This window comes from Bubalus kerabau, chromosome 2 (assembly GCF_029407905.1).
Source record: "Bubalus kerabau isolate K-KA32 ecotype Philippines breed swamp buffalo chromosome 2, PCC_UOA_SB_1v2, whole genome shotgun sequence".
NCBI classification, from domain to species: Eukaryota; Metazoa; Chordata; class Mammalia; order Artiodactyla; family Bovidae; genus Bubalus; species Bubalus kerabau.
Genome location: NC_073625.1, coordinates 118,714,252 through 118,739,845, shown reverse-complemented (window position 1 = coordinate 118,739,845; position 25,594 = coordinate 118,714,252). Strand labels below are relative to the sequence as shown.

Genomic DNA, 25,594 nt, shown 5'->3' with positions numbered 1-25,594 from the left:
CCAGCAAAAGCACAGAAATGATAAATTATATTATTTTCTTCCCAAGAACTACTTCTAACTGGGATTCTATTTGCAGTCTGCAATCTAGCAAAACCCACTACTTTCATTACTAGAATTCCCTTCCATGAAGAAAAAAATTGAACTTACACAAAGCGATATTCAGAAATAACTACTAGCTGCTGCTTCTATTTTCCAACCCACCTCTTAAAGCAAACAATAATGTAAGGTTATGCTCAAAATGAATTATGATTTTTTATGTTCTATTACCACTGAAAACCTGAATTTACAAATTCATACCCCTAATACAGCCTGAATAAGTGGTGTTGCTTTGTTTTCCTCGGAATTAGACCAGTTCACATCTGCGCCGTGAGCCAAAGCCTCAGCCATTTTAGGAAGATTTTTTTCATATGAAGCCCTATAAAGCTGGAGTCCTGGATTAAGATGTTTAGAGTCAAGAAACACAGAAGAATCTTGCCTTTCTGCCTCTGAAAAACAAACACAAATAAATAAAAATGAGCCCTTGGCAGGGAGGGAGAGAATGGGAAGTCACTGCTTCTTATTCTTTGTAAGGTAAGAATTCTGGGGATAGATGGTGGCGATGGCAGCACAAAGTGTGAACGACTTAATGCCACTGAGCTGTACACCTGAAAATGGTTAAGATGGTAAATGTTTATGTTATATGTAACTTACCACAGCTTTTTAAAAAATCAAACTCTTACTTGTATCACAGTATGAAGTTGTGATGTAAGATTTTCACAAAGGTACCTTATTTCCTATAGACTAATCACTCCCCACAGCCTTCTTCTCTTTTAAATACATTGACTAGTACATCAGCTCTCTGTGATCTTGCCAGTATCTGACATGTAGGTAGATTACTCTGTATTAGACTACAATTAGGTATCTGACTATAAGCCTGGACTTAGGGACTCAGAAGATGCAGTAACAACCTCGAAAGAATTTCACTACTAGACCAAACCTCACTTTATTCCTGGGATGGTCCAACACCATCACAATTTGCAGTACAAGCAGTTCAAATAACATAAAGAATGCTTTCTATCGAGTATTCTGCAAAATCAAAACCGCTGAAATCATAAAGGAGAGAAATAGGAGGAAAGTACAAGTTAGAAGAAAAACCTAATTGGGGGGATGGAGGGGGGTGGGCATCCCTAATTGTGAGATGGAGGGTGGATTTGCTAATCTCTTTCTCCTGACAAGAAAAGACAGCCAGGGACTTTCCTCTTACAAGGAGGGTAAGAATCCACCTGCCAATGCAGGGGACAGGGGTACGATTCCTGGTCTGGGAAGATTCCACATGCTGAGAAGTACACATGCCCATGTGCCCCAACTACTGAGCCTGTGCTCTAGAGCCCACAAATTGCAACTACTAAAGCCCAAGAGGCTAGATCTAGAGCCTGTGCTTTGCAACAAGAGAAGCCACTGCATTGAGAAGCCTGCACACCTCAATTAGACAGCAGGCCCTACTCACAGCAACTAGAAGAAAGCCTGCGCAAAGAAAGCAATGAAGACCCAGTGCAGCCAAAAATAAATATGTATAATTATATATGTAAAAAGACAGTCCCCCAAAAGATAACAGGTAATAAGACATACAGTTCACATGCATTAAAAATTACCTTTAGTTATTGACAAGTTACTTTCAGCACATGTCATGAGGCTTAGAAAAATACACAGCTAGGAAAGAACTTCCAAATATGAAAAGAAATAGCTGCTTTCTCATTCAGCAGTATTAACTTCCCCTTGCTAAGTGCTAAGTTGCTTCAGTCGTGTCCGACTCTGTACAACCCCATAGATGGAAGCCCACCAAGCTCCCCCATGCCTGGGATTCTCCAGGCAAGAACACTGGAGTGGGTTGCCATTTCCTTCTCCAATGCATGAAAGTGAAAAGTGAAAGGGAAGTCACTCAGTCGTGTCTGATTCTTAGCGACCCCATGGACTACAGCCTACCAGGCTCTTCCATCCATAGGATTTTCCAGGCAAGAGTACTGGAGTGGGGTGCCATTGCCTTCTCCGCACTTCCCCTTAGTACCTTCTAAAAGATTAACCACTTCCTTTAGAAACTATTCAATCAGACTTGGCATTTCACATTTCACATGCATTTTTCAGCAAACAATATCATTTAACACTGAATTTCACCAAACTCACCAGGTTCATATAAACTATTGGCTGACACTGTGGAGGGTAAAGATTCTCTTCCATCATCAGAGCTCTGCTGGATTCCACTGTCATTACTTTTGACTGTTTTAAAGAAAAACCAGCTAGAGATTAAAGTTTTGAACCTTTAAGAAAAAAGTCCCACAAACAACGAGATTTTAAAATGAACTCTGAAACATAAACATGAACTCAGCCACCACCAGAATAAACTTTTCACAATTTTAATTCTTTGGTACACTTCACTTATCAAAATATGAATCAATCATGAAGCCTATAAATAAAAATAAACTTATTTTCAGAGTCATAACATATCTCATTCTCATTACCCCAGAGTGTGTCAAGGATAGTAAAGCGTTAATTTATCGTATGACGGTAAGCAATGTGCAATTCTGAGACAATGGGTAACATCTAGAGAAATGGCCACACCACACAATGACCACTGGCACAGACTTGGAATGCTCCACAAGAGTAGTACTTACTACTACGTAGTTTTGAAGAAGTATCAAAGTAGGAGAAGAGTGAATCTAGCTCATCAGGACAGAAGAGAGACTCCCGCCTGGCCTCGTCGCTATTTACAGCAACCACTGGGGACATGCAAGTTAGCAAAGCACAAAGCAGGCCGTAAGAAGGGAAGAGGGCAGGAAAAAACGTTATTGGGAAAATTTTAGGAGAAAGAAACAGGAAGGATATTAGGTGGTTAATCAGATATTTAGGGCTTTTTGCATGATACATCTGTAATTCCCATCTCCCCTTGCATTTTAAGCAGTTTTATTCCCTACGACAGATACATTACAGTTGGCCCTTAAACAACACAGGTTTAAATTACGTGGTCCACCTATACACAGATTTTTTTTTCAGTACAAAATACTACAGTACCACATGATCTGGGATTGGTAGAACTCACAGATGCGGAACCAGTGATACAGAGGAACTGCAGAGCAGATATGGAGGCAGCACATACATGGAGGGCCAACTAAAAATCACATGTGAATTTTCAACTGAGTGGAGAGCTGGTACCCCAACCCCTGAGTTTTTCAAGGGTCAACTGTATGTAGGAATGTGAATTACCAGGAGACTATTTATATTTAACTATTTTAAAGAGAGAGAAATCCAATTTTTCCTTAGGATATATAGAAGAAGATGTGTTTTCAGCATTTAAAAAATCTACAACAGCTATTAATTCAGAAATTAAGCAAGTGACTTATACAAACAACAAATAAACTTTAATACCTGAACTCTGAGGAGATGCTCTAATTTGTTCACTTGGCCCAAGTTTAGAAATGCTCAGCCTCTTTTCTTCACAACTTTTGGAGACAATCTTTCTTTCCTGCTCAGGAGGTGATGATGACATAGAGTATTTATCCACAAATTTCCTCTCCACATATTTTGCTCTGATATACGCCTCTTTCTCCTGTCTGGTTGGTACATATAAAAACGTCATGATGTTCTGCTTAATCTCTTAGCACGGCCAATAGTGAAAAGAAGTCATTACATACTGAATTTTTCAAAGAAAGTCACTAAACATAATACTAGTTAAAACGTTTTATGTATTTCCAACATTCTGCAACATGTTTTCCTTCCAAATATTTAATGAACTATGATTTCATGTTTAAATGAATATAAATAATCAACCAACTGAAAAGTCACAAGTGTTATAACATAGCATTCTTATTCTCTTAATTTCTATGCTCATTCATTTCTACACATATTCCCTGTTGCTTTTTAAAGAATGAAAACAATACCAAAACATGATTAAAATTTACAGAAATTAACTTCAATTCTATTTTTACTCCAATAAATAATGTCACACACTGAATTACCACTAGTCATGACCCTAAGTTTTCATAAGACAACTACTTTAACACAACACGGCATTTTTAACTTAAAGGGGACCAAAAAAAGTATCACACTTAAAATTTTTGATTTATGATACAACTATAAAACTTGTCAAGTTTCTTCTATACCTTTTCCGACTTACATCTTTCTAAAATGCCTAAGTCTTTGGCTAAAATAGGATATCTCAAGGTCTGAGATAACTCAAACAACCATACTTTTGCACAAAAGTAAGAATCTGATTTAAATGGTATTGGTTTAGAGAGCAATAACTTTTAAAAATTATCATAAAGATATAGTCAGATATAGGATTATGGCAAAGTTTTCATATCTAATATAAAGAAACATAAAGACTAAAAATAACATGAACAACAAAACTAATTATCCACATTGAAGGCACTCTTTGCCACTTCATTCAATAAGTCTCCATGAACAGGACTGGAAGTAAAACTTAAAACACAGCAATTAAGTAAGCACCCCCCCTTACCAGAAGTCACCCTTTTCAACTGTAATCCTTCAATATAAAAATGTGATGTAGGAAATATGTAATTAACAAGTATTTGCTAAACAAAGTCAAAAATGCAAAAATTATTCATTGTAGGTATAGAAACTTGACCCTTTGGAGACAAGACAATCTAATGAACAGATTACGTCTTTTTAAAGGCCTGCAACTAGTAGAACTTTGTCTACTTTACTTGCTAGTAAGAGGTTTTATATTCCTTTGCAGAGCCTTAATTTTTAAGCTTCTCTCTCATCTAGAGATTATAATTTATTATCTGACTATCAAATACAATCTAATTAACAAACCCAAGATAGAAACAGCCACATTTTAACCAAAGCAGTAATGATCTCTCTGAACCACTCTGTTTCAATATTACATATCAATTAAAGGGAAATAAAATAATAGCTATATTCAAGATGGGGGGGATCAAGTAACATTTTAACACAACTGAAACAGTACCTTTGTCCTGGATGCGGTTTCTTTATTCCCATTTTTTCCAAATTAGCTTCATAAACTCTATTTATAACATCATTCCCCAACTCACACATAAGCTGTTTGGCATAAAGACAGAAAATAAGCTATAATTTCCTAAAAAATACTATATTAATCCTTAAGCAAATACTTAATTCTTTGCAAGTTCTGAAAATGCATATATCACAATGATGCTGAAAGTTAAACAAAATGAAATGAGGACTGAGAGCATTATCAGCATTTTTCCATTTTTCACCAGAACACCTCCCTTAGAAGATTACTACTCTTTAAGACAGGGTTTCTCCTCACACATCTTCTGCCAGACTTCTATCCCTCCACTGTGGTTAGCACAAGGCTATATACCCACAACATCAGCTAAGTTAACCAAAAAAAAGAAGCCTAAGTCCATATAGGTTAAGCTTTAAACAACTCATAACTGAAGCAAACTATTTTCTCCTTGGGCTTCCCTGGTGGCTCAGACAGTAAAAAATCTGCCTGAAATGCAGGCGACCTGGGTTCAATTCCTGGGTAGGGAAGATCTCCTGGAGAAGGAAATGGCAACCCACTCCAGTACTCTTGCCTAGAGAATACCATGGAGAGAGGAGCCTGGCAGGCTACAGTCCATGGGGTTGCAAAGATTCGGACATAACTGAATGACTAACACACACAAATTTTCTCCTTAGATTTTATTTACATTTCTAAATATTGCTTCAATATTTTTTTAAAAGTATCAGACAGCTGTGTTTCAACCAAAATTTCTAAAATGAATCCACTGAGTTCATATCTACCCACAGTTAACGCAGAAGTTAGATTTCTAGCTCCCACCCCCCCACTTACTCCTTCTTTGATTTCATATCAATTTATAGAATCTATACAAATAGGGCTCTAACATACGAGCCAACTTATCACTTCCATTTAGAGGTTTACACAATAATTCCACAAAGAAAACTTTTTTACTTTACATAATTGAAAGGATTATGTATTTATCTATGGATTGAAATAAAAACACAAATGCATTAAGAAACACAATTTTCAGACAGAAATAAATGTAGAATACACTACAACCTTTAAGCTACCATTTTTTACAATAGGTAAACTAAACAGTGGGAATTAAAATGGATACACTATTAATCAGTATAAATTTTGAAAGTCTTGGGCTTCCTGGTAGTTCAGATGGTAAAGAATCCGCCTGCAGTGTAGGAGGCCCCAGTTCAATTCCTGGGTTGGGAATATCTGGAGAAGGGATAGGCTACCCATTCCAGTATTCTTAGGCTTCCCTGGTGGCTCAGCTGGTAAAGAATCTGCCTGCAATGCGAGAGACCTGGGTTCAATCCCTGGGTTGGGTAGATCCCCTGGAAAAGGGTAAAGCTACCCACTCCAGTATTCCGGCCTGGAGAATTCCATGGACTGTATAGTCCATGGGGTTGCAAAGAGCTGGACATGATGGGGCAACTTTTACTTTCACTTATCAAAAACCCAGTTGTGATCTAAAATTATTTATGGTACTTTCATAGGTATGAATCCTTACACAGGGAAAAAGGATGTCTTAGTTTGATGACTACTACCCCTGACAAATGTAAATTTTCAAATGTGCCTATGCTAAAATAATGCCATAATAACATGATATACCAATCTGTTATGCAGCTCACTATGACAATATCTCATATTCTTAATAAAAAATTATATTATTACAAAATATTAAAATTAAGGCAGAGAATCTAATTTTTGAGAAAACATAAAAATGCAAGGGTGCTAGTCTCCTTAAAAAAGTGAACTGACAAAAAAAAAAAAAGTGAACTGACATACAATTAAGAGTGCTACTTAAGCTTAGCAACTTAAAAAAAACAGTAAGAAAACACCACATTTGCCAAAATAACATCAGATATATTCCAATACAATTTAATTCACTGTTGGCATTGAGAAACTCATACATCTGCAAATCCAGATTCTAAAATATTGACTTTTGGGGATTCCCTGGTGGTCCAGTGGTTAGGACTCTGCCCTTCCACTGCAGGGGGCACAGGTTTGATTCCTCATTGGAACTAAGATCCTGCATAGCCAAGTGGCAAAAGAATAAATAAATTTTCAAAATCTTGACTTTTATGTGAAAACATAAAATATTTTAAAGCAAATATTTATTTTACCTTTAAAAGTTCAGGCTCCCAGGTATCCAAAGTTAAAGATCGCACTTTTGAGAAATGAACTCCAAGACTCCTAAGTCAGAAAAAGAAAAGACTGCATCAATATATAAAACTTTCAAATCTCTATTTGCACATTATGCAAGTTATTTTTCTATCTTAATGTGACGCAGTCTCTAATATAGCCCTCAACACGTATATAAATATGGACAGATCCTCTGGTTAATGGTGAATCAAAGTCCTCGAAATCACTTCACAAACCAGAATTTTATCCACTTCATAAAAGGTACAAAGACACAAACTGGCAGCGAAATTAGGCAGAAGGGAAAGTCCTCTAACCCCTGGGACAGAAACATGTACCTGTGTTTAACCAAAAGAAGCCTCTCACCCCAGGCGGGCCTACTCACCGATGAATCCCAGAACACTCAATACACAGGGTGATGCCCAGGTTGATGCTGGCCCACCGTGGGTCTGCCAGACCACAGTCACAACAGCTGGCGTTCCCGGGTATACACTGGACTCGCTGCAATGCACTTTCTCCTTTTAATAGCTTATCTTTTGACTCATTTCCAGAATCCAGGCTCCCTGTGGATGGAGACGATTTCTTATCCAGCTTCTAAAAGAATTAAGATTTAAAAAAACAAAAAAGGATTGTAATACTACATTGCACACTACATGCTCCAAACAAAAGCTGCCAATCAACAATCTGAAGGCCTATTATGGGCCTAAGAAGGACACTGTTCTAAACACTGGGGGTTCAAGAATGAAAATATAAAGGATCTGCCATCAATTGGCCTTTAGTCTTATACAGAGAAACACATTAATAAAAAATAACTTGACACAATGATTGTATGTACAAGATAAAAGGCAAAGAGAAAGAGGAACAGGAATATAGCATGCAGGATGAGAGACAGAGAGAGTACTCATGAGACTATTAAGACTCAAGAATAAAATAAATACTATTTTATACCAAGTTTTTCCAAGGTATTCAATGAACTGCAAGCAAGTTGTTTCAATCACTGCAGTGAATTACTGAAAATGGTATGGCCTTTTACTCAAGAACAGGTCAACTGCATAATTATAATTACAGAGTGAATCAACAATATAATGCACAATGTCTAAAAGCTCATGAGAAACCAGGAGAAAAGCAAAAGGTGGCAGATAAGCAAAACACTAACTTTTTAAGTGCCCAGCAAAGACCATACCAATAATGACCAAGTACAAAAACAGAGTTTGGGGATACTACGCAAATAAATACATGGCCTAAAAAGTCTTTTGGTTTAAAAACATTTCAACTTTAATAAGCCAGTATTTTAGAACAGAATTCACACAAATATAACCTTGCCCTTCTTGAAAACTCGATACTGGATGCTTGGGGCTGGTGCTCTGGGACAACCCAGTGGGATGGTATGGGGAGGGAGGAGGGAGGAGGGTTCAGGATGGGGAACACATGTATACCTGTGGTGGATTCATTTTGATAGATGGCAAAACCAATACAATATTGTAAAATTAAAAAAAAAAAAATAGCCATTAAGTGTGGCGAGGCAAAGAAAGTGTGGGGATATGGTATTACAGAGAGGACTGAGCTGGGTGAGGAGCATACCCTCAGATGAGAGTGACCCCATGCAGGTTGTTGGTTCCCAAGCAGGGGAAGAAGGATTTCTGTGTAGGGAGAGAGTCCAACAAAGGAAACAAGAGCCTGAAGACAGAGAGGAACCACCAAGTGGTAGCACCACCTGGTGTGAGGTGTTAGTCTGGCAGGTGGGAAATGGCAGCTGAGAAAGCACACTGGTCACAGCAGGGGGACTAAGCATATAAGCAAAGCTGCTAACAATAAAGGGAAGTCAGATTTCTTACTTCAGAGAAAGGAGTTATTTATATGAAAAGGGAGAAAATTAGAACAAACCCTGTTGTATTACATTAGGACTGGAGATGACAACAGGCGCCCTAATGGTTTTAATATAAATAGATTTATAAAGCAGTAAAGATGTAAAATAATATATGCACATGTATATTCCCTTATCTTGCTTTCTAAAAACTATTCTCTACCCAAAAGAACTAGTGTACTTTGAAGAAACTGCTGATTTCAAGGCTGGTGCAGAGAAAGTACAAGAAGATGAACTCAGGACATCTCATCATGCTAGAAGGTAGGGAAGAACTTCAAGATTGTTGGGGAAATGTCAAAAGGATACAGAATCCAGGGCTGCACTAGAGAAATGAGTCAATCTGAGCAACAAAACAAATAATGATAGTAATGAATCATAATACATTGACTAAAACAGGGTTGTATCCTCATATAATTAAATTTAAAAATTAAAGTTTGAATAGGAAAGAATATTTACATAGTCTCAAAGTACATACACCCCATACATACAAAATACTACTACAAAGACAGTATTTCAGTAGAGATGTCTAGCATGCACTACCTTAATCAAGTGATCAAAGTTAACATCACCAAATATGGGACAAATCAAAATCTCAGGCCACCTGAGAAGATGCAGTGAGAAGAACACAGCATCATTTATATAATATTCTTACCAACAACACACAGCTTTGTAAGTAAACATATCAACAATGGGGGATATTCTGTAAAAGTTTGCGATCTTCGATACAATCAAGGTCAAGAAGGTCCAAGTAAAATTGAGGGACTATTACCAAAACTGAAGGAAACTGAAGAATCATGACAACTAAGAGAAACCTGTGCTTCTACACTAGATCTTTTTGCTGTAAAGAACACTACTGGGATAACTATTAAAACTTGACATTTGAGAATTAAATGGCAGTAATGTACCAATGCTCATTTCTTGATTATGATTATAAAGAAGAAATGTCCTAGTTATGAGAAGAACTCACTAAACTAATAATGGGTGGTGTACCATATGTTAGCTGCTTACTCTGAAATAGTTCAGGGGAAAAATAATTTGCATTACTTGGAACTTCTCTGTAAGTTACAGATTACTTTAAACTTTAAAAAAAGAAATAAAACCTATGTTACTAAAACATATTTGATAATGTGAATTAGCTCGTAAGCAATTACACAGAAAAAGGATGTCAATGCACAAATCACGCTGGTTCACTCTCAGTATTCCTCTAATGCTTTTGCACCATATTAGAGAAGCTGAAAGCAAAGTACAGTAACACAGGAGAACCTGGGCTGGACACCTCAAGGAATACAGGACTGCAAATGACACACACCCTTCACTCTTCTTGGCTCATTTTGGCCACGTGCTATGACTTGAAAGTGTTTACTACACCATTCTCTCTGATATTTGTGTGTTCTGCACATGTCACCAAAGCCTCAGCCCTTCTGTACCCTTCCTTTGAGCTATCTTCACCAATTTTTAAAGGTAAGCCCTACCTGTCCTCTATACTATAGTGTTTATTTATTAGGAATTCAACTGTGCTAATATTTTTATTGAGATTTTAAAGTTCCTAAAATTCAAGTTATAAACTTAGGTAGGTTTTAGGTTGGCCCTATCTCTGTTTTTCCTGTAATCCCTGTAATTGTATTCTTGGTGTACAATTCTGCTAACACAGGCATTTCAGCAATCCACCAGCTTCCTCATCAATATGATCTGGATACACATCTAAATTTGTTCCCTCTCACAACTCCGCTAAAAACTAGAGAAATTTTTCAAAGCATCACCTGAGTCCTTATTGGACAAAGGTGTGATAATTTGAATGTGAAAAAAGAGTAATTACCACAATTAATTGGGACCCATTATGTTTTTAAAAATCCGGGAGTTTATAATGATATCCCCCATAACATTTATCTGTCCTCACTTCAGGTAGCTAATAAATCAACCAAATGAGGTAATTAAAAGCAAAAATTTAAGCATCTCTTATTAAACTAACTAAATAGCTCCACTGATAAAGAAAACCTACATTTCACATAAGAATGCAAGTTAATAAATGGGTATTGGAAAAGAATTAGAAAATCATCATTTCACAATTCCCAATAAAATTACAAATTCAGCTACAAAACTAGTAAATGAATGGTTGATGGGGACTAGACTTTATAGGGTTAAAGTAAGACAAAGTAGATTTGTTATACAAAGCAATGAAGTATTAATAGACAGGAACAAGAAAGGAAATGTACCATGACAATGAAGGGATCACACTGGCCTCTCCCTAATCCACCATGTCTGCTTTATCTTCACAAAGAAGATTTTAGTGTTAGCAATGGTTGGGTGTATTTCTCTCATTGTAACACGAAGTATACACATCACCTATATTGTAATCTATGACAAGGAATTCTCCTGGAACAGAAAGTCTAACCTTTTCAGCAAGTCATTGTCATGGGAAAAAAAAAAAAAAGGAACTATTCTAGATTGAAAGACAAGGAACACTGGACTAGATGCTATGCCCAGTCACAAAAAAGATCCTACTTTGTAAAACAGGTTGTAAAAGACATTTTTAGGATAACTGGAGACATCTGAAATGAGTTACAGACGATATTAAGAAATTACTATTTAGTGTGGAATGACATGATACCTGTAATCTACTTTAGAAACTTTCCCATTTTATTGTTTTCCTCTATTTCTTTGCATTGATCGCTGAGGAAGGCTTTCTTATCTCTCCTTGCTATTCTTTGGAACTCTGCATTCAAGTGGGTATATCTTTCCTTTTCTCCTCTGCTTTTCACTTCTCTTCTTTTCATAGCTATTTGTAAGGCCTCCTCAGACAGCCATTTCACTTTTTTGAATTTCTTTTCCTTGGGGATGGTCTTGATTCCTGTCTCCTGTACAATGTCACGAACCTCAATCCATAGTTCATCAGACAATCTGTCTATCAGATCTGTATAGTCATAAGGGATTTGATTTAGGTCATACCTGAATGGTCTAGTGGTTTTCCCCACTTTCTTCAATTTCAGTCTGAATTTGGTAATAAGGAGTTCATGGTCTGAGCCACAGTCAGCTCCCAGTCTTGTTTTTGCTGACTGTATAGAGCTTCTCCATCTTTGGCTGCAAAGAATATAATCAATCTGATTTCGGTGATGTCCATGTGTAGAGTCTTCTCTTGTGTTGTTGGAAGAAGGTGTTTGCTATGACCAGTGTGTTCTCTTGGCAAAACTCTATTAGCCTTTGCCCTGCTTCATTCTGTATTCCAAGGCCAAATTTGCCTGTTACTCATTTCTTGACTTCCTACTTTAGCATTCCAGTCCCCTATAAAGAAAAGGACATCTTTTTTGGGTGTTAGTTCTAGAAGGTCTTGTAGGCCTTCATAGAACTGTTCAACTTCAGCTTCTTCAGCATTACTGGTTGGGGCACAGACTTGGATTACAGCAATATTAAATGGTTTGCCTTGTAAACAAACAGAGATCATTCTGTTATTTTTGAGACTGCATCCAAGTACTGCATTTCAGACTCTTATGTTGACTATGATGGCTACTCCATTTCTTCTAAGGGATTCCTGCCCGCAGTAGTAGATAGAATGGTCATCTGAGTTAAATTCACCCATTCCAGTCCATTTTAGTTCGCTGATTCCTAGAATGTCGATGTTCACTCTTGCCATCTCCTGTTTGACCACTTCCAATTTGCCTTGATTCATGGACCTAACATTCCAGGTTCCTATGCAATATTGCTCTTTACAGCATCTAACCTTGCTTCTGTCACCAGTCCTATCCACAACTGGGTGTTGTTTTAGCTTTGGCTCCATCCCTTCCTTCTTTCTGGAGTTACTTCTCCATGGATCTCCAGTAGCATATTGGAGTGCACCAGTGGCACCTACTGGGGAGTTCATCTATCAGTGTCCTATCTTTTTGCCTTTTCATACTGTTTATGGGGTTGGGTTCTCAAGGCAAGAATACTGAAGTGGTTTGCCATTCCCTTCTCCAGTGGACCATATTCTGTCAGCCTTCCTCAGTGGTCAATGCAAAGAAATAGAGGAAAACAACAGAATGGGAAAGACTAGAGATCTCTTCAAGAAAATTAAAGATACCAAGGGAACATTTCATGCAAAGATGGGCTCAGTAAAGGACAGAAACGGTAGGGACCTAATGGAAGCAGAAGATATTAAGAAGAGGTGGCAAGAATACACAAAAGAACTGTACAAAAAAGAACTTCATGACCCAGATAATCACGATGGTGTGATCACTCACCTAGAGCCAGACATCCTGGAATGTGAAGTCAAGTGGGCCTTAGGAAGCATCACTATGAACAAAGCTAGCAGAGGTGATGGAATTCCAGTTGAGCTATTTCAAATCCTGAAAGATGATGCTGTGAAGTGCTGCACTCTATATGCCAGAAAATTTGGAAAACTCAGCAGTGGCTACAGGACTGGAAAAGGTCAGTTTTCATTCCAATCCCAAAGAAAGGCAATGCCAAAGAATGTTCAAACTACCGCACAATTGCACTCATCTCACACACTAGTAAAGTAATGTTTAAAATTCTCCAAGCCAGGCTTCAGCAATACGTGAACCGTGAACTTTCAGATGTTCAAGCTGGTTTTAGAAAAGGCAGAGGAACCACCAGAGATCAAATTGCCAACATCTGCTGGATCATCAAAAAATCAAGAGAGTTCCAGAAAAACATCTATTTCTGCTTTACTGACTATGGCCAAAGCCTTTGACTCTGTGGATCACCATAAACTGTGGAAAATTCTGAAAGAGATGGGAATACCAGACCACCTGACCTGCCTCTTGAGAAACCTGTACACAGGTCAGGAAGCAACAGTTAGAACTGGACATGGAACAACAGACTGGTTCCAAATAGGAAAAGGAGTACATCAAGGCTGTATGTTGTCACCCTGCTTATTTAACTTATATGCAGAGTACATCATGAGAAGCGCTGGGCTGGAAGAAGCACAAGCTGGAATCAAGATTGCCAGAAGAAATATCAATAACCTCAGATATGCAGATGACACAACCCTTATGGCAGAAAGTGAAGAGGAACTAAAGGGCCTCTTGATGAAAGTGAAAGAGGAGATTGAAAAAGTTGGCTTAAAGCTCAACATTCAGAAAACTAAGATCATGGCATCCGGTCCCATCACTTCATGGCAAATAGATGGGGAAACAGTGGCAGACCTTATTTCTGGGGGCTCCAAAATCACTGCAGATGGTGACCGTAGCCATGAAATTAAAAGACGCTTACTCCTTGGAAGGAAAGTTATGACCAACCTAGACAGCATATTGGAGAAGGCAATGGCAACCCACTCCAGTACTCTTGCCTAGAAAATCCCATGGACAGAGGAGCCTGGTGGGCTGCAGTCCATGGGGTCGCTAGGAGTCAGACACGACTGAGCGACTTCACTTTCACTTTCATGCACTGGAGAAGGAAATGGCAACCCACTCCAGTGTTCTTGCCTGGAGAATCCCAGGGATGGGGGAGCCTGGTGGGCTGTCATCTCTGGGGTCACACAGAGTCGGACACGACTGAAGCGACTTAGCAGCAGCAGCAGCAGCAGATAGCATATTAAAAAGCAGAGACATTACTTTGCCAACAAAGATCCGTCTAGTCAAGGCTATGGTTTTTCCAGTGGTCATGTATGGATGTGAGAGTTGGACTATTAGGAAAGCTGAGCACCGAAGAATTGATGCTTTTGAACTGTGGTGTTGGAGAAGAGTCCTGAGAGTCCCTTGGACTGCAAGGAGATCCAACCAGTCCATCCTAAAGGAGATCAGTCCTAGGTGTTCACTGGAAGGACTGATGTTGAAGCTGAAACTCCAATACTTTGGGCACCTGATGCAAAGAGCTGACTCTTTTGAAAAAACCCTGTTGCTGGGAAAGATTGAGGGCAGGAGGAGAAGGGAATGACAGAGGATGAGATGGTTGGATGGCATCACCGACTCAATGGACTTGGGTTTGGGTGGACTCCGGGAGTTGGTGATGGACAGGGAGACCTGGCGTGCTGCGATTCATGGGGTTGCCAAGAGTCAAACATGACTAAGTGACTGAACTGAAATGAACTTTAGAAACTCAAGGTTTTTTAATTTAAAAAAACAAAACAAAACATTTATCCATAAGAATATGGATAACAGAAAAGAAAATAAGAGCAACAAAATTCAGGGAGCTGCAAAGTGGCTGGATGAATGGCAACAGAGTAGACCAAGGCAAAATCTAAGGAAATAGTAAGAAAAATCTAAGAGTTCATCAATTTACATCACATAATAGACAAAAGGCTCAAGGATTTGTACCAGTTAATCTTGGAAGTGGGGATGAAAAGTAGGAGAAATTATTAAGAAGAAGTTAGATCAGAGGTCCCCTCCCCAATTCTGCCATTAGTGAACTGTTCTCTACAAAGACATACAAATGACAAGAGGTTCATTCACTGAGAAAGAAAACAGAAAGTGACTAGATGGCGTTTACCTAAAAGGAGGTAAGCACAGGATTAAATGAACATATACATAACTAAATGCTGGGTTCCCCAGGAATTAACTCCCAGCCAGTCCTTTACCTCTACACAGGAGAACAGTGAGTCTCCTCTGGGGAATCTTAGCTGAAAAGATTCCAAAGATCCTAACTCGAATTGCTCCTCAACAAATGGTCCACACTTTAGTGAAGCTCACCGTCAACAAAGTCCTATGTTCTTACAGCAAATGCAACCATGAGCAGATAACAAGATAGCCAAGGAAAGCCCCTAATAAAATGGTTCTCAACACTGCTTAAACAGAGAAATCACTTATTAGTAGAAAGCTTTTAAAAATATTGATGCCTGGGCCCCAACTCCATTCAACTGTTCTGGGGTAGTACCTAAGCACTGGGATTTTTTAAAACTTCCTGTATTATTATACTGTGCAGTCAAGATTAAGAAACACAAATCTAATACTGCATACATGAAAAAAGAACAGGTTTATGTATATAAACATTCAGTAAACAAAAAGAAACTCTTCGAAATTAAATATGCGCTAGCACAACTGGAATATTCAATAGAAGGTTTGGAAGACTAACTGGTAAAATCTCCCAGATTGCAGAGCAAAAAAAAAAAAAAAAAACACACATACACACAAAAAAGAAATCATAAGACCAGTCCAAAAATTTCAGAAAAAGAAAACAAAGAAATTGGAGAGGAGGAATATTAAAGATTGGTAACAAGAAAGACTCCAACAGCAACTCTGGAAACAAGAAAACACTGCCATTAAAATTCTTAATAATCATCACTACCAACCTAAAAATTCCACACTTAACCAAACTAAAAATGTGAGGATAGAATAAAGACATTTTTCATTTCTTAAGACTCACTCATGGCCTTGCTCAAAGAGTCTGTAAACTTACTGGGTAGCTAACACCAGACTACAACGCCAGACTCTATATTCAGCTTATCTTCTCCAGGGAGATTTCAACTAAAAAATATGAGCTTTCCTTTTTTTTTTTTGCTCTTCACCCAGTTTTAGTGTTTACCTTTCACATTCACTGTTTTATTAGATTAATAAAATATTTGAGGAAAAATACTTGCATCAGAATACCTGAGACACATATTCAAATACTGGATTAAACATACACTGAAATATTGGAATTAAAAGAAAAGTCAAGAGAAATAAACAAGAAACTAAATGTATAATTTAAAAATAAAACCCATTTCAATACAAAAAAATCATCCTCCATAAAAAAAGAATGTAATAAGCATGCATTGTTGCAATTAAAATTAAAAACTTTGGCAAAATATCACTTTGTATTGCAGTACTGTTTACTAACCTCTGATTCATCACCCTTCTCTCTGTAAGCAGTAGCAATACTGGTCTGAACAGCCTTAATCCATGCCTGGCGCAGCTTTTCAGAATCTGCCTGAAGCATACAACTTCTAAAAGGAAATAACATTAATAATAGGTAGTGACATTTAAAGACACTAAATTAACCCAAAAAATAAGGTTTATTTTTTATCAACTTTGCTATATAATAATTTTCTAATAAAAAATACTGTGTTGAAAGGTTTTATTTCACTATCTTTAGGTAGTATATTCATAAAGAAATCAAGAAGTCAATGAAATAAATTATCTACTGAAAACAAATCACCTATTCTGTGTATGAAAAAAATAAACTTTAAACTTGCCACATAAAATAACATTAATATTTTTCATTGGGTAGACATATGAAATAATAAGTTATCAAAGAAATTTACCTGATATATGACTTCAGCTCATTACCATGACAGTTAAAATGTTTCCATATAGCCGTAGTAATCATCAGAATTTAAGGACTATGATACTGCGTAAAGGTTACATAAGTATCTGACTTGTTGTAATCATTAATATGTGTGTAATCATTCATAATTCAAATTTAATTTGAGAACACTCTTTTCCTCTTTAGCTCTTACAGTGACAACTGTAACAAATCTTTCTGTATTCTGGAAAGTTCTTTTAAGACAAGCTGTAGAAACACACAAACAACTCTCAAATTCTTTGGAACCGCTCACTTTGTTGGAGAGACCACCTCAAAGCAGAATCGCCGTTCTATGTCCTCACAGTGTTTCACTGTGCAGAGCCGGAGGTCCTCCACCACCACAGTGGGGTTATCCTACAACAAGGAAACAAACTCCCGTATTTATCAACCTAGGCTTTAAATGTCAATACCTAGGAAAACATACTAAAAAACAGTACTTGGAATAAATGGTCTAATTTTAAAGGTTTATATTTATCTTATTTTAGATCAGAAATAGGAGTTATCAATATAGATATAACTAATTCCGTATAAAGGCAATTATGTCCTGTTAATTTTATCTGCCTCATAAAATTGCTGTATAAGAATTCAATGAAATAGTTCATATAAACTTAGTCTAACACTTCATAGTTAATTAGCAGGTGCTCAATAAATGTTAGCTTCCTGTTAATTTTCTTCCATTTTCTTTCAAATCGATTTTTCTCCTGATCCCCTCACATATAATAAAAGCCACTCTCCTCCAAAAAAGAAGCCTTTCGTGAGTCTACTTTTAATAACTGAAAGAAAAATAAAAAGCTTATACATGCTTCTTAAAATATCTAAGAAAATGAGAATTTTTAAAATCATTTTTTAGTACTTAATAAAAATAAAAACTCAAAACCAAGCTTATCTGGGTAGAAAAAAACATGAACTGAATAGTTAAAGAATTTGTATGGAATAAACCTGCTACCATAGAACCTAGCAAGTAAAATCTCACATTGTGTCATCTCAAGAGCAAAGTAGGTGGGTATTTGAAATTTACAGTTGAACATATTATTCATAAAGGTTAATTAGGTAAAAATCAAATCATTAACTAATAGTTCTTTTCTCTAATTATCTTTAACATTATCAAGTCACATATAATCTCATCATACCTTTCCATTAAATGAAAATACCTCACTCAAAATCAGGCTCAAGAAAACAAAAACATAAAAATAATATTAACAAATTTAGAAGTTTCTATTTAAATTAATTCAAGCTTATATTTTAATGTAATTGTTAACCCTTCTCTATTACCACTTTTGGCCCTAAAGTGATATTTCTTAAATCACAACCTTTCCTTTAGCACCAAAACAGTATTAGGGAATTCCTGTCTCACAAATGGACAAAGAAATATGTGAAGAAATAAAAGTAGTCATCCTGAAATACAGAACAATCCATCTCAAAGACAGGAATTAAGAATTCAGGGAACAATATTGATACTTTCCACTCCTGAGTCCTTTTATACATATCCAAACATAAAACTAACAAATGATAATTTTGTGCACATACATATTTATGAACTTGCTATACCAAGAGGAACAAATAACAACTGAAGTGGAGGATTCAATGGGTTTTCACTTAACTACTTAACAAAACACCTACCTTAAACTTTTTCTGGTAAACCAACTGATTATTCTGTATTGAAAACCAGCGTCTAAATAAATATAAAATAGATTACATTTTCACAAACATAATTTATTTCAGTTGTTGTTAGAAACAAAATATTTGAGAAAGTACTAGAAAATCAGTTTATAGTGATTAAGTTTTTAGAAGAGCATTGTTTTGTTTTGCTTTATATAAACTGATGTCAATGAGATAATTACTGAAATTAAAATTTTCAGGCAATTTTAAAACCACAGAATAAGAAAATAAAACTACCATTTTTTTATTCATTTTTATGTCAGAAATTTATACCCTAACAAAAGTTGTTATACTTTGTGCCATTACCAATAATAATTTTTTTTTAATTAAAAATTTAGCTTTTTGAGTGTCCCCCAAAATAACTAAAGCTTTCCCCCAAAATAATTTGCTTGTGTTATAAAGTAGAAATAAATTTATATTATAAATAAGACTATTTATTTGTATACAATAAAAGACTGAAACAAATGGTGCTTTGTTTTCAACCTTTCTGCACCCCATTCAACAAGCATTTGATCTGTAAAGCAAACATCCTTTTAGAAATGATATCAAATAGGAGATTGTCGCCAATTCACTTGGCCTTACTTTCATATAAAATACTTCTTAGCAGAAAAGTCAAAGTTATTACTAAAAATGAGTCACCCAATTATTTATATTATTCTGCTCATTACTGTAAATTAATTGGCATTTTACTTGCAATCTTCTTTAGAAGAAAAAACTAACCTGTGTATGGCATATTTACTAATTCTAATTTATTAAAATAATAAAAGACCTGAAGACTTAAAAAAAAAAAATCACAGCGAAAAGCCATTCATAAAAGGAAGCAAAAATTCTCATCAAGCATGAAAGGTAAAACAATATTTGAGTCATTATTTTAAAATTAGTTACATGTGAGATGATTTCTATTGTAAACATTAGTTATTAATCTATTAGCAGATAGAGATTCTACCTTTTCATTGATACTAATACAAAGCACTAAAAATTGTATTTAGACATGTTTAGAACTTCTATTTCAAAAAATTTAAGTTAATTCTCCAAGGCTGAGAAAATGATTAGATGCTTTTCTATTTTTAAGCTAGACAGATTGTTAGGTTTTCTTGCTATTTAAAAAGGCATTCACCTTTACCATTAAAATACAGATCTGTTAAACAAGCATCTAGGTAAAAACCAAGTAGGTTGCCTCTAAACGCAAATCATCAAGAGATGGGCTAGAAAAGGAAGAACTTCTGGGTCTCTTTGTTCTGGGACACATGGTTGGTTAGAAATGTTAAAGGAAATACCTCCAAACAAACAAAATGGTGCAGCCCTGCCACATGGGATGACATGCAATGGAAACAATCTCTGATATTGATTAAAGTATTAATTAAAAAATCATTTGAAGTAAACTATATTAATAAAAATTCTTAAGTTTTATATATAGTAATACTATATAATTTGATGAAAAACTACAAAGAATTTCACTGAACAATGGAAAAGCATCCAGGTAAACTTTTCATGCTTCTGAGGTCATCAGAAAGTAAATTTCTTTTGACCTGCTGAATCTTAGAATAATAGCCTCTAAACATAAAAACAAAATACTAGATAAAAACTTATGGTTTTTATGTTAGATTCTGTTTGATTATTAACTTTATAGATCATTTATATTTCTGAAACTTAGTTCCCCTGCCATTTATCTGCTTATGAGGAACTTTCTCACATCATCAATTTTTGTTTATATTATAAATTCAAGACACTCTGAATTCATCTTAATTTGATATTTCCTAAGTGAAAAAAATCACAACTATCCTGGATAGAAAAAAATTTTAATTGCCAAACTCAGTATGTCTTATGGTACTATCTCCCCTCCTCTACCATTAAAAAAAAAAAAAAAAAAAAGAGCTAACTATACTCATTATATTGATCAAGACTTTAATCAGGTAAGCAAAATAAAATATAATCTTTGCTCCTATAGAATAACTCGAGTTATTATTAAGACCTCCAATAAAAGGAAAAATATTCACAATCTACAGGATATGGAAAAATATTTAATATTTCAAGCTCACGCCACTTGCAATTTGAGGATACTTTAAAAGGTAATTAAATAATAAAAAAGACATATGTTGGAAAGCATTATGCTGACAACTATACTAAATTCTATAAGATTCATAAACTGACCAAAAAGCCAAAATATAAGTATTCAAAAGTGAAATTTTTTTGGTTTTAAGAAAACTAAGACACCAATTTATATCTATCTCAAATTGAGACAACTCAATAAAAATTTTAGACCAAAATTATACATTCATAAACAAATATTAGTTTTTAAATATCAATGAGAGCTTCTATATGACAAAATTGGGGAGGGAATACATCAAAAAATAAATCAAGTATCTTTTTTTAATTTTTGAACACTAGTCCCAGGACTTACTTAAAATCAAGAACATGGGTAAAAGCAAAACTTGTAAATCTTTATCACTATTTATCTTTAAAAGTACAAGCTTTAGCACTAAAATCATACAAATGATGGGTTCATGTGCAGATTCATATAGGTGCCAAATAGTGAACATTTAATAAAATTAAAAGCTTGAATATATATATGTTCCTTTATTTAAAATTCAATTTAGTTTTCACAAGGAAAAAGACCAAAGTGGTAAAACAAACAAAAAAGCTAGGAATTGGCAATGTTTCCTTTAAACATAATTAATCAGGTGATTACCAAAGAGACTAATACCTAATTACTATTTCAAAAATTTAAAAAGCATTTACTAGCTTATTTCCCCTAAAATATACATACCTATGTGTGTGTGTGTACACACACACACACATATATACATATTCATAGTACTTGTATTACTGAAGCTATGTCTTCTTTGGACAACTATTTACACATCAAATGTTCCTTTCCAGATTAAAACAAATTGAGGATATAAGCAATGAAAAGGTATAATTCTGTTCCTCAAATAAGATATTTACATTTTCTTCTCAGTTTAAAACATAAAGAGACTTTATATCCATTGCAAGTAATCCAACTGAAATGCAGGTTAATTACGAGCTTTCTCGTGCCAAAGAGGAAGTTGGAGTAAGGCAGGGGTGAGGGGAAGGAAGCCATTTGGTACCTGATATGATCGGGCTTTTTCCTGTCATGTGAAAAAATGGGGCAGGATTAAAACATAAGGGAAAGGTGGTAAAAGAATGAAAATGCAAATGTGCAAAATAAGCAAAGGACTAGCATGATATGAAAATAAAGCAAGAATTAAAGGAACCAGCTTAAGCTCATAACCTAACAAAAGAATCAAAAATATCTGTTGCATTTTGCTGATATTATACATATATATATATATGCATTTATACAACTAATTCCAACTCTTATGAATCTGAAAGGCTAACATTTTACAAATATTCAAAATATTCTTCAAAGCATTATGGCAGAGAAAATTCTGTACAGTCTACAATTCTTGAGAATAGTCGCACACTCTACTATTATTGGGAGTTATCTACCTCTATGGTTTTAGCTCTAAAATACAAATAATACCTTTCTTCATCTTAAAAAATTAAAGGAAACAATCACTACACCTATGTCTACATAAACCTGAAATAAATGAGAACATTTCAACATGAAAAGCTCCTCCCACCAGCTCACCCTCTTTTCATCAAATGACAGCAGACACTCTAAGGCCACACGTAAGTAGAGTTTATCTTTAATCTAAGTATACACTTCTTACTTGTATCTGTACTAGAAACAGAATACTTTGCTTTAAGATACTGTATAATGAATGCACTTTATGCTTTTAGCTACATTTTCCAGTTTAACAAAGACTGAGCATAGTGTTAATTATTCCACTTCCTTATTAGTTTTAACAGTTCAGTACTAAATACTGCTAATATTTAATTATTTTTATTGTTCCTTCCTACTTTCTAAATTTATCATGAAAAGCAAAAGAGAAATATAGGTATTAATAATCCATCTAGCTCTGACTTGAGCTTGAAATGAAGTTGCCACACTGAGAAGATGGCCTGGAAAGACTATTTTATAGATATCACATCTTCAAAAAATATATATTACAGACATTAAAAAATCTTGAGACACTACAAATTAGAAATCTGAAACCAACCAGGAACAAGCTCAACAATTCACATAAGACATAAAACGTTTCACATCTTACACCATTTCATTCATACCACATAACAATACCATCTCTTTGGTTAAATTTCAGATTATAGAATGATGCTTTCAAAATATACTTAGATTTTATGAAATACAGCATCAGGTTTTAAAACTAACTGGAAATTCCTAGTCAAATTCACATTTCTCTCAGGAAGATCTTTTTTTAAAGCTGACTCTGAAATATGTGTGCTTCTATTCCATAAAACTATAGACAATAGCAAATTTGTCATGACTGAAAACTCTCGGAGTGACTATAAGAAAGTATGTTTCCTAAAACTAATCCACAAACAATCTTTAAAAAGAAAAAAAGTGGGCAGAAAAAAATCTGTATGCTTGAACAGTTGAATTCCTGAATTTTTGTAGTTAAGGCACAAATATCACAAATACACAGTCTTTTATTCAGAGGGTAATAAAATATATTAAATTAAGCTGGACAGAGAACTAACTAGACAAGTAGGAAAGAGTCTGAGATCATATATAGGTAAAAGGAAAATATCTGCAAATATTTCCTGAGACTAGATTTTTGGTAAACTCATATAAAAAAAAATTTAGATACATTCCAAATTTTTAAAATTGAAAAGCAGAAGAGAATTCTAAGTAACATTTAAGAGACTTCTCTTTCTTCTCCCTTTTATAGTTATTCACCTATAACCTATAAAATACTTAAGACTTTTGTTAAAAGGTTTTTAACTTCTGTCTTTGAAAAGAGTTTTATATGTTTATATGCTATATTATTTACAAGTCTGCTTTTAATTAGTGTTTTCATCAAAATAGCCTTTAAAGGTATATGAAAATGAATAATTTGCTATCTATAATTTATTCCTAATAATGCAAATGCATTAGGGAAGTTTTTAAAAATAGTTTTTAAACTATTTTTGTTGTTGTTTTTACCAAAGCTGTATCTTATCTTATGAAAATACAGATTGTTTAGAATTTTCATAGCAAGTTTCCTAAAACACCAGGTTCTGAGCCTCAATTTTGTCACAAACCAAGTATGTGACCTTGAATGAGCAAACATGTCCCTGCACTTCCATTTTCTTTACTAAATATCCGGGTGTTAACTACAATCTATGATTTTAATCAATAACTGCTATCCTACCATATAGAAATGGCATCTCCTTTAAAAGGTGGCCTCATTTTCAAAGTTACTATCATTCTTACTTAGCAAATGGTAGGTAACTTATCTGCAATAGAGAATTTAATAGCTATTCTCTACTTAATTTTAGTTATGGTTTAATGTCTATGCCAATTAATAAAATTCATGAAACATACAAGAACAAAAAGATACATGCCTGAATCAATTAATTTTCTTCTGTTGTCCTAAATGGGAATGTAATTTTCCACGAAATTTGTGGGAAAATGTGCTTCATTTTGAAGTCTGTGAGCATTTCTGATTAAGAGTACTCCATGGAAGTTCATTTAATTTCTTCTTAACACAATGGTATGGTTTTTATGGATTTACTGTATTTTCACTGTGTTAAATTTTAAGAAGGTTGTTTTGAAATCTGAAGATTAAAATTCAATTCTAACATTACACCTCATGAAATTGTACTGGTTGAAAACTCTTTATTAAAAAAATTTGACAATCACACTATTTCTTATATTAATTTCCTACTGTGGCCAGGGAAATTTGCCAGGAAAGGCTTAAAAGATTACTGGCTTAATTTTTACAGTTTAGAAAACAAAATTTCAATTTTACATTTCTACTTTATAATCGTTAAAACCTTCTTTCTTAATTAGGCCATCTGAGTAGATCCTCCTATATTCATGCATTACTTTTAAAGTCCTACATCACTCAAAGAAACTTAATATCAAATACAATCACCATTCTTTCCCATTTATATTCATTCTCAGGTAAAGAAAAATACTTCAAATACAACACACCATGTCCCATTTAAACATCTGACAATATCAAATGATAAAGAGATACTCAATGACATTGACACTAAATTGATACAAATAACATTGATACAGTGATACTAAAATGACATTTGAAAATATCAGTAAATATTTTTTGTATATAACCTCATCACCAAGAACTCAAAATAAGTGCACTGAGAATCCATGTCAATATTTTGAATATTCAAGCATAATGGTTTCCAGTTAAATTAACAAAAATGTATACCAAATTAAACTTACCAAGAAAATTCTATTTATTTTGCTAATGTCCACTTTTTTAAAAAAGAAAACAATCTTCTCTATCATTAAGTGAATTCATATCCTGTTCAAGTAGCAAATAAAATACACACATTCAACCAATAATATAATAGTAATTAAATCAATCAACCAGAATCTGATACTATTCTCAAGTATTACAAAATAATTTTTTTTTTTCCACTAAGGAGTTATCCTTGAATAAAAGACTAATCACTGCTATTCAGAAAGATGATCCCGAGACAATCACTCTTTCCTTTTGCCTTCATGTCTGAAATGATTTCACTTTATTAATACCTGAGAAATAAAATATTTTACACATTCATTTTAAAGATATTTACTTGATCAACATTTATTTTTAAAAATCAGTTTAGAAAAAAAAAGGAGCACCAGCTGCCACATACACTTCACATATAAAACTCATCCCATATTC

At 34.7% G+C, this 25,594-nt stretch overlaps 1 protein-coding gene across 4 annotated transcripts in view; it reads right to left on the bottom strand.

Moving 5' to 3' along the window:
• ACAP2 (ArfGAP with coiled-coil, ankyrin repeat and PH domains 2) overlaps nt 1-25,594 on the bottom strand; it is a 171,208-nt gene that overhangs the window by 11,222 nt on the left and 134,392 nt on the right. The window contains exons 11-21 of one of the 4 annotated variants that reach the window (XM_055568626.1): nt 21,959-21,979; nt 18,831-18,882; nt 17,464-17,564; nt 16,746-16,851; nt 7,521-7,729; nt 7,120-7,189; nt 4,964-5,055; nt 3,400-3,584; nt 2,649-2,753; nt 2,161-2,253; nt 298-485 (exon numbers count right to left, since the gene is read on the bottom strand). In XM_055568626.1, the coding sequence (XP_055424601.1) occupies nt 298-485; nt 2,161-2,253; nt 2,649-2,753; nt 3,400-3,584; nt 4,964-5,055; nt 7,120-7,189; nt 7,521-7,729; nt 16,746-16,851; nt 17,464-17,564; nt 18,831-18,882; nt 21,959-21,979 (1,222 nt within the window). The remainder of the gene's footprint in view (nt 1-297; nt 486-2,160; nt 2,254-2,648; nt 2,754-3,399; nt 3,585-4,963; nt 5,056-7,119; nt 7,190-7,520; nt 7,730-16,745; nt 16,852-17,463; nt 17,565-18,830; nt 18,883-21,958; nt 21,980-25,594) is intronic. The other 3 variants (XM_055568628.1, XM_055568627.1, XM_055568629.1) reach the window with 3 other exon arrangements.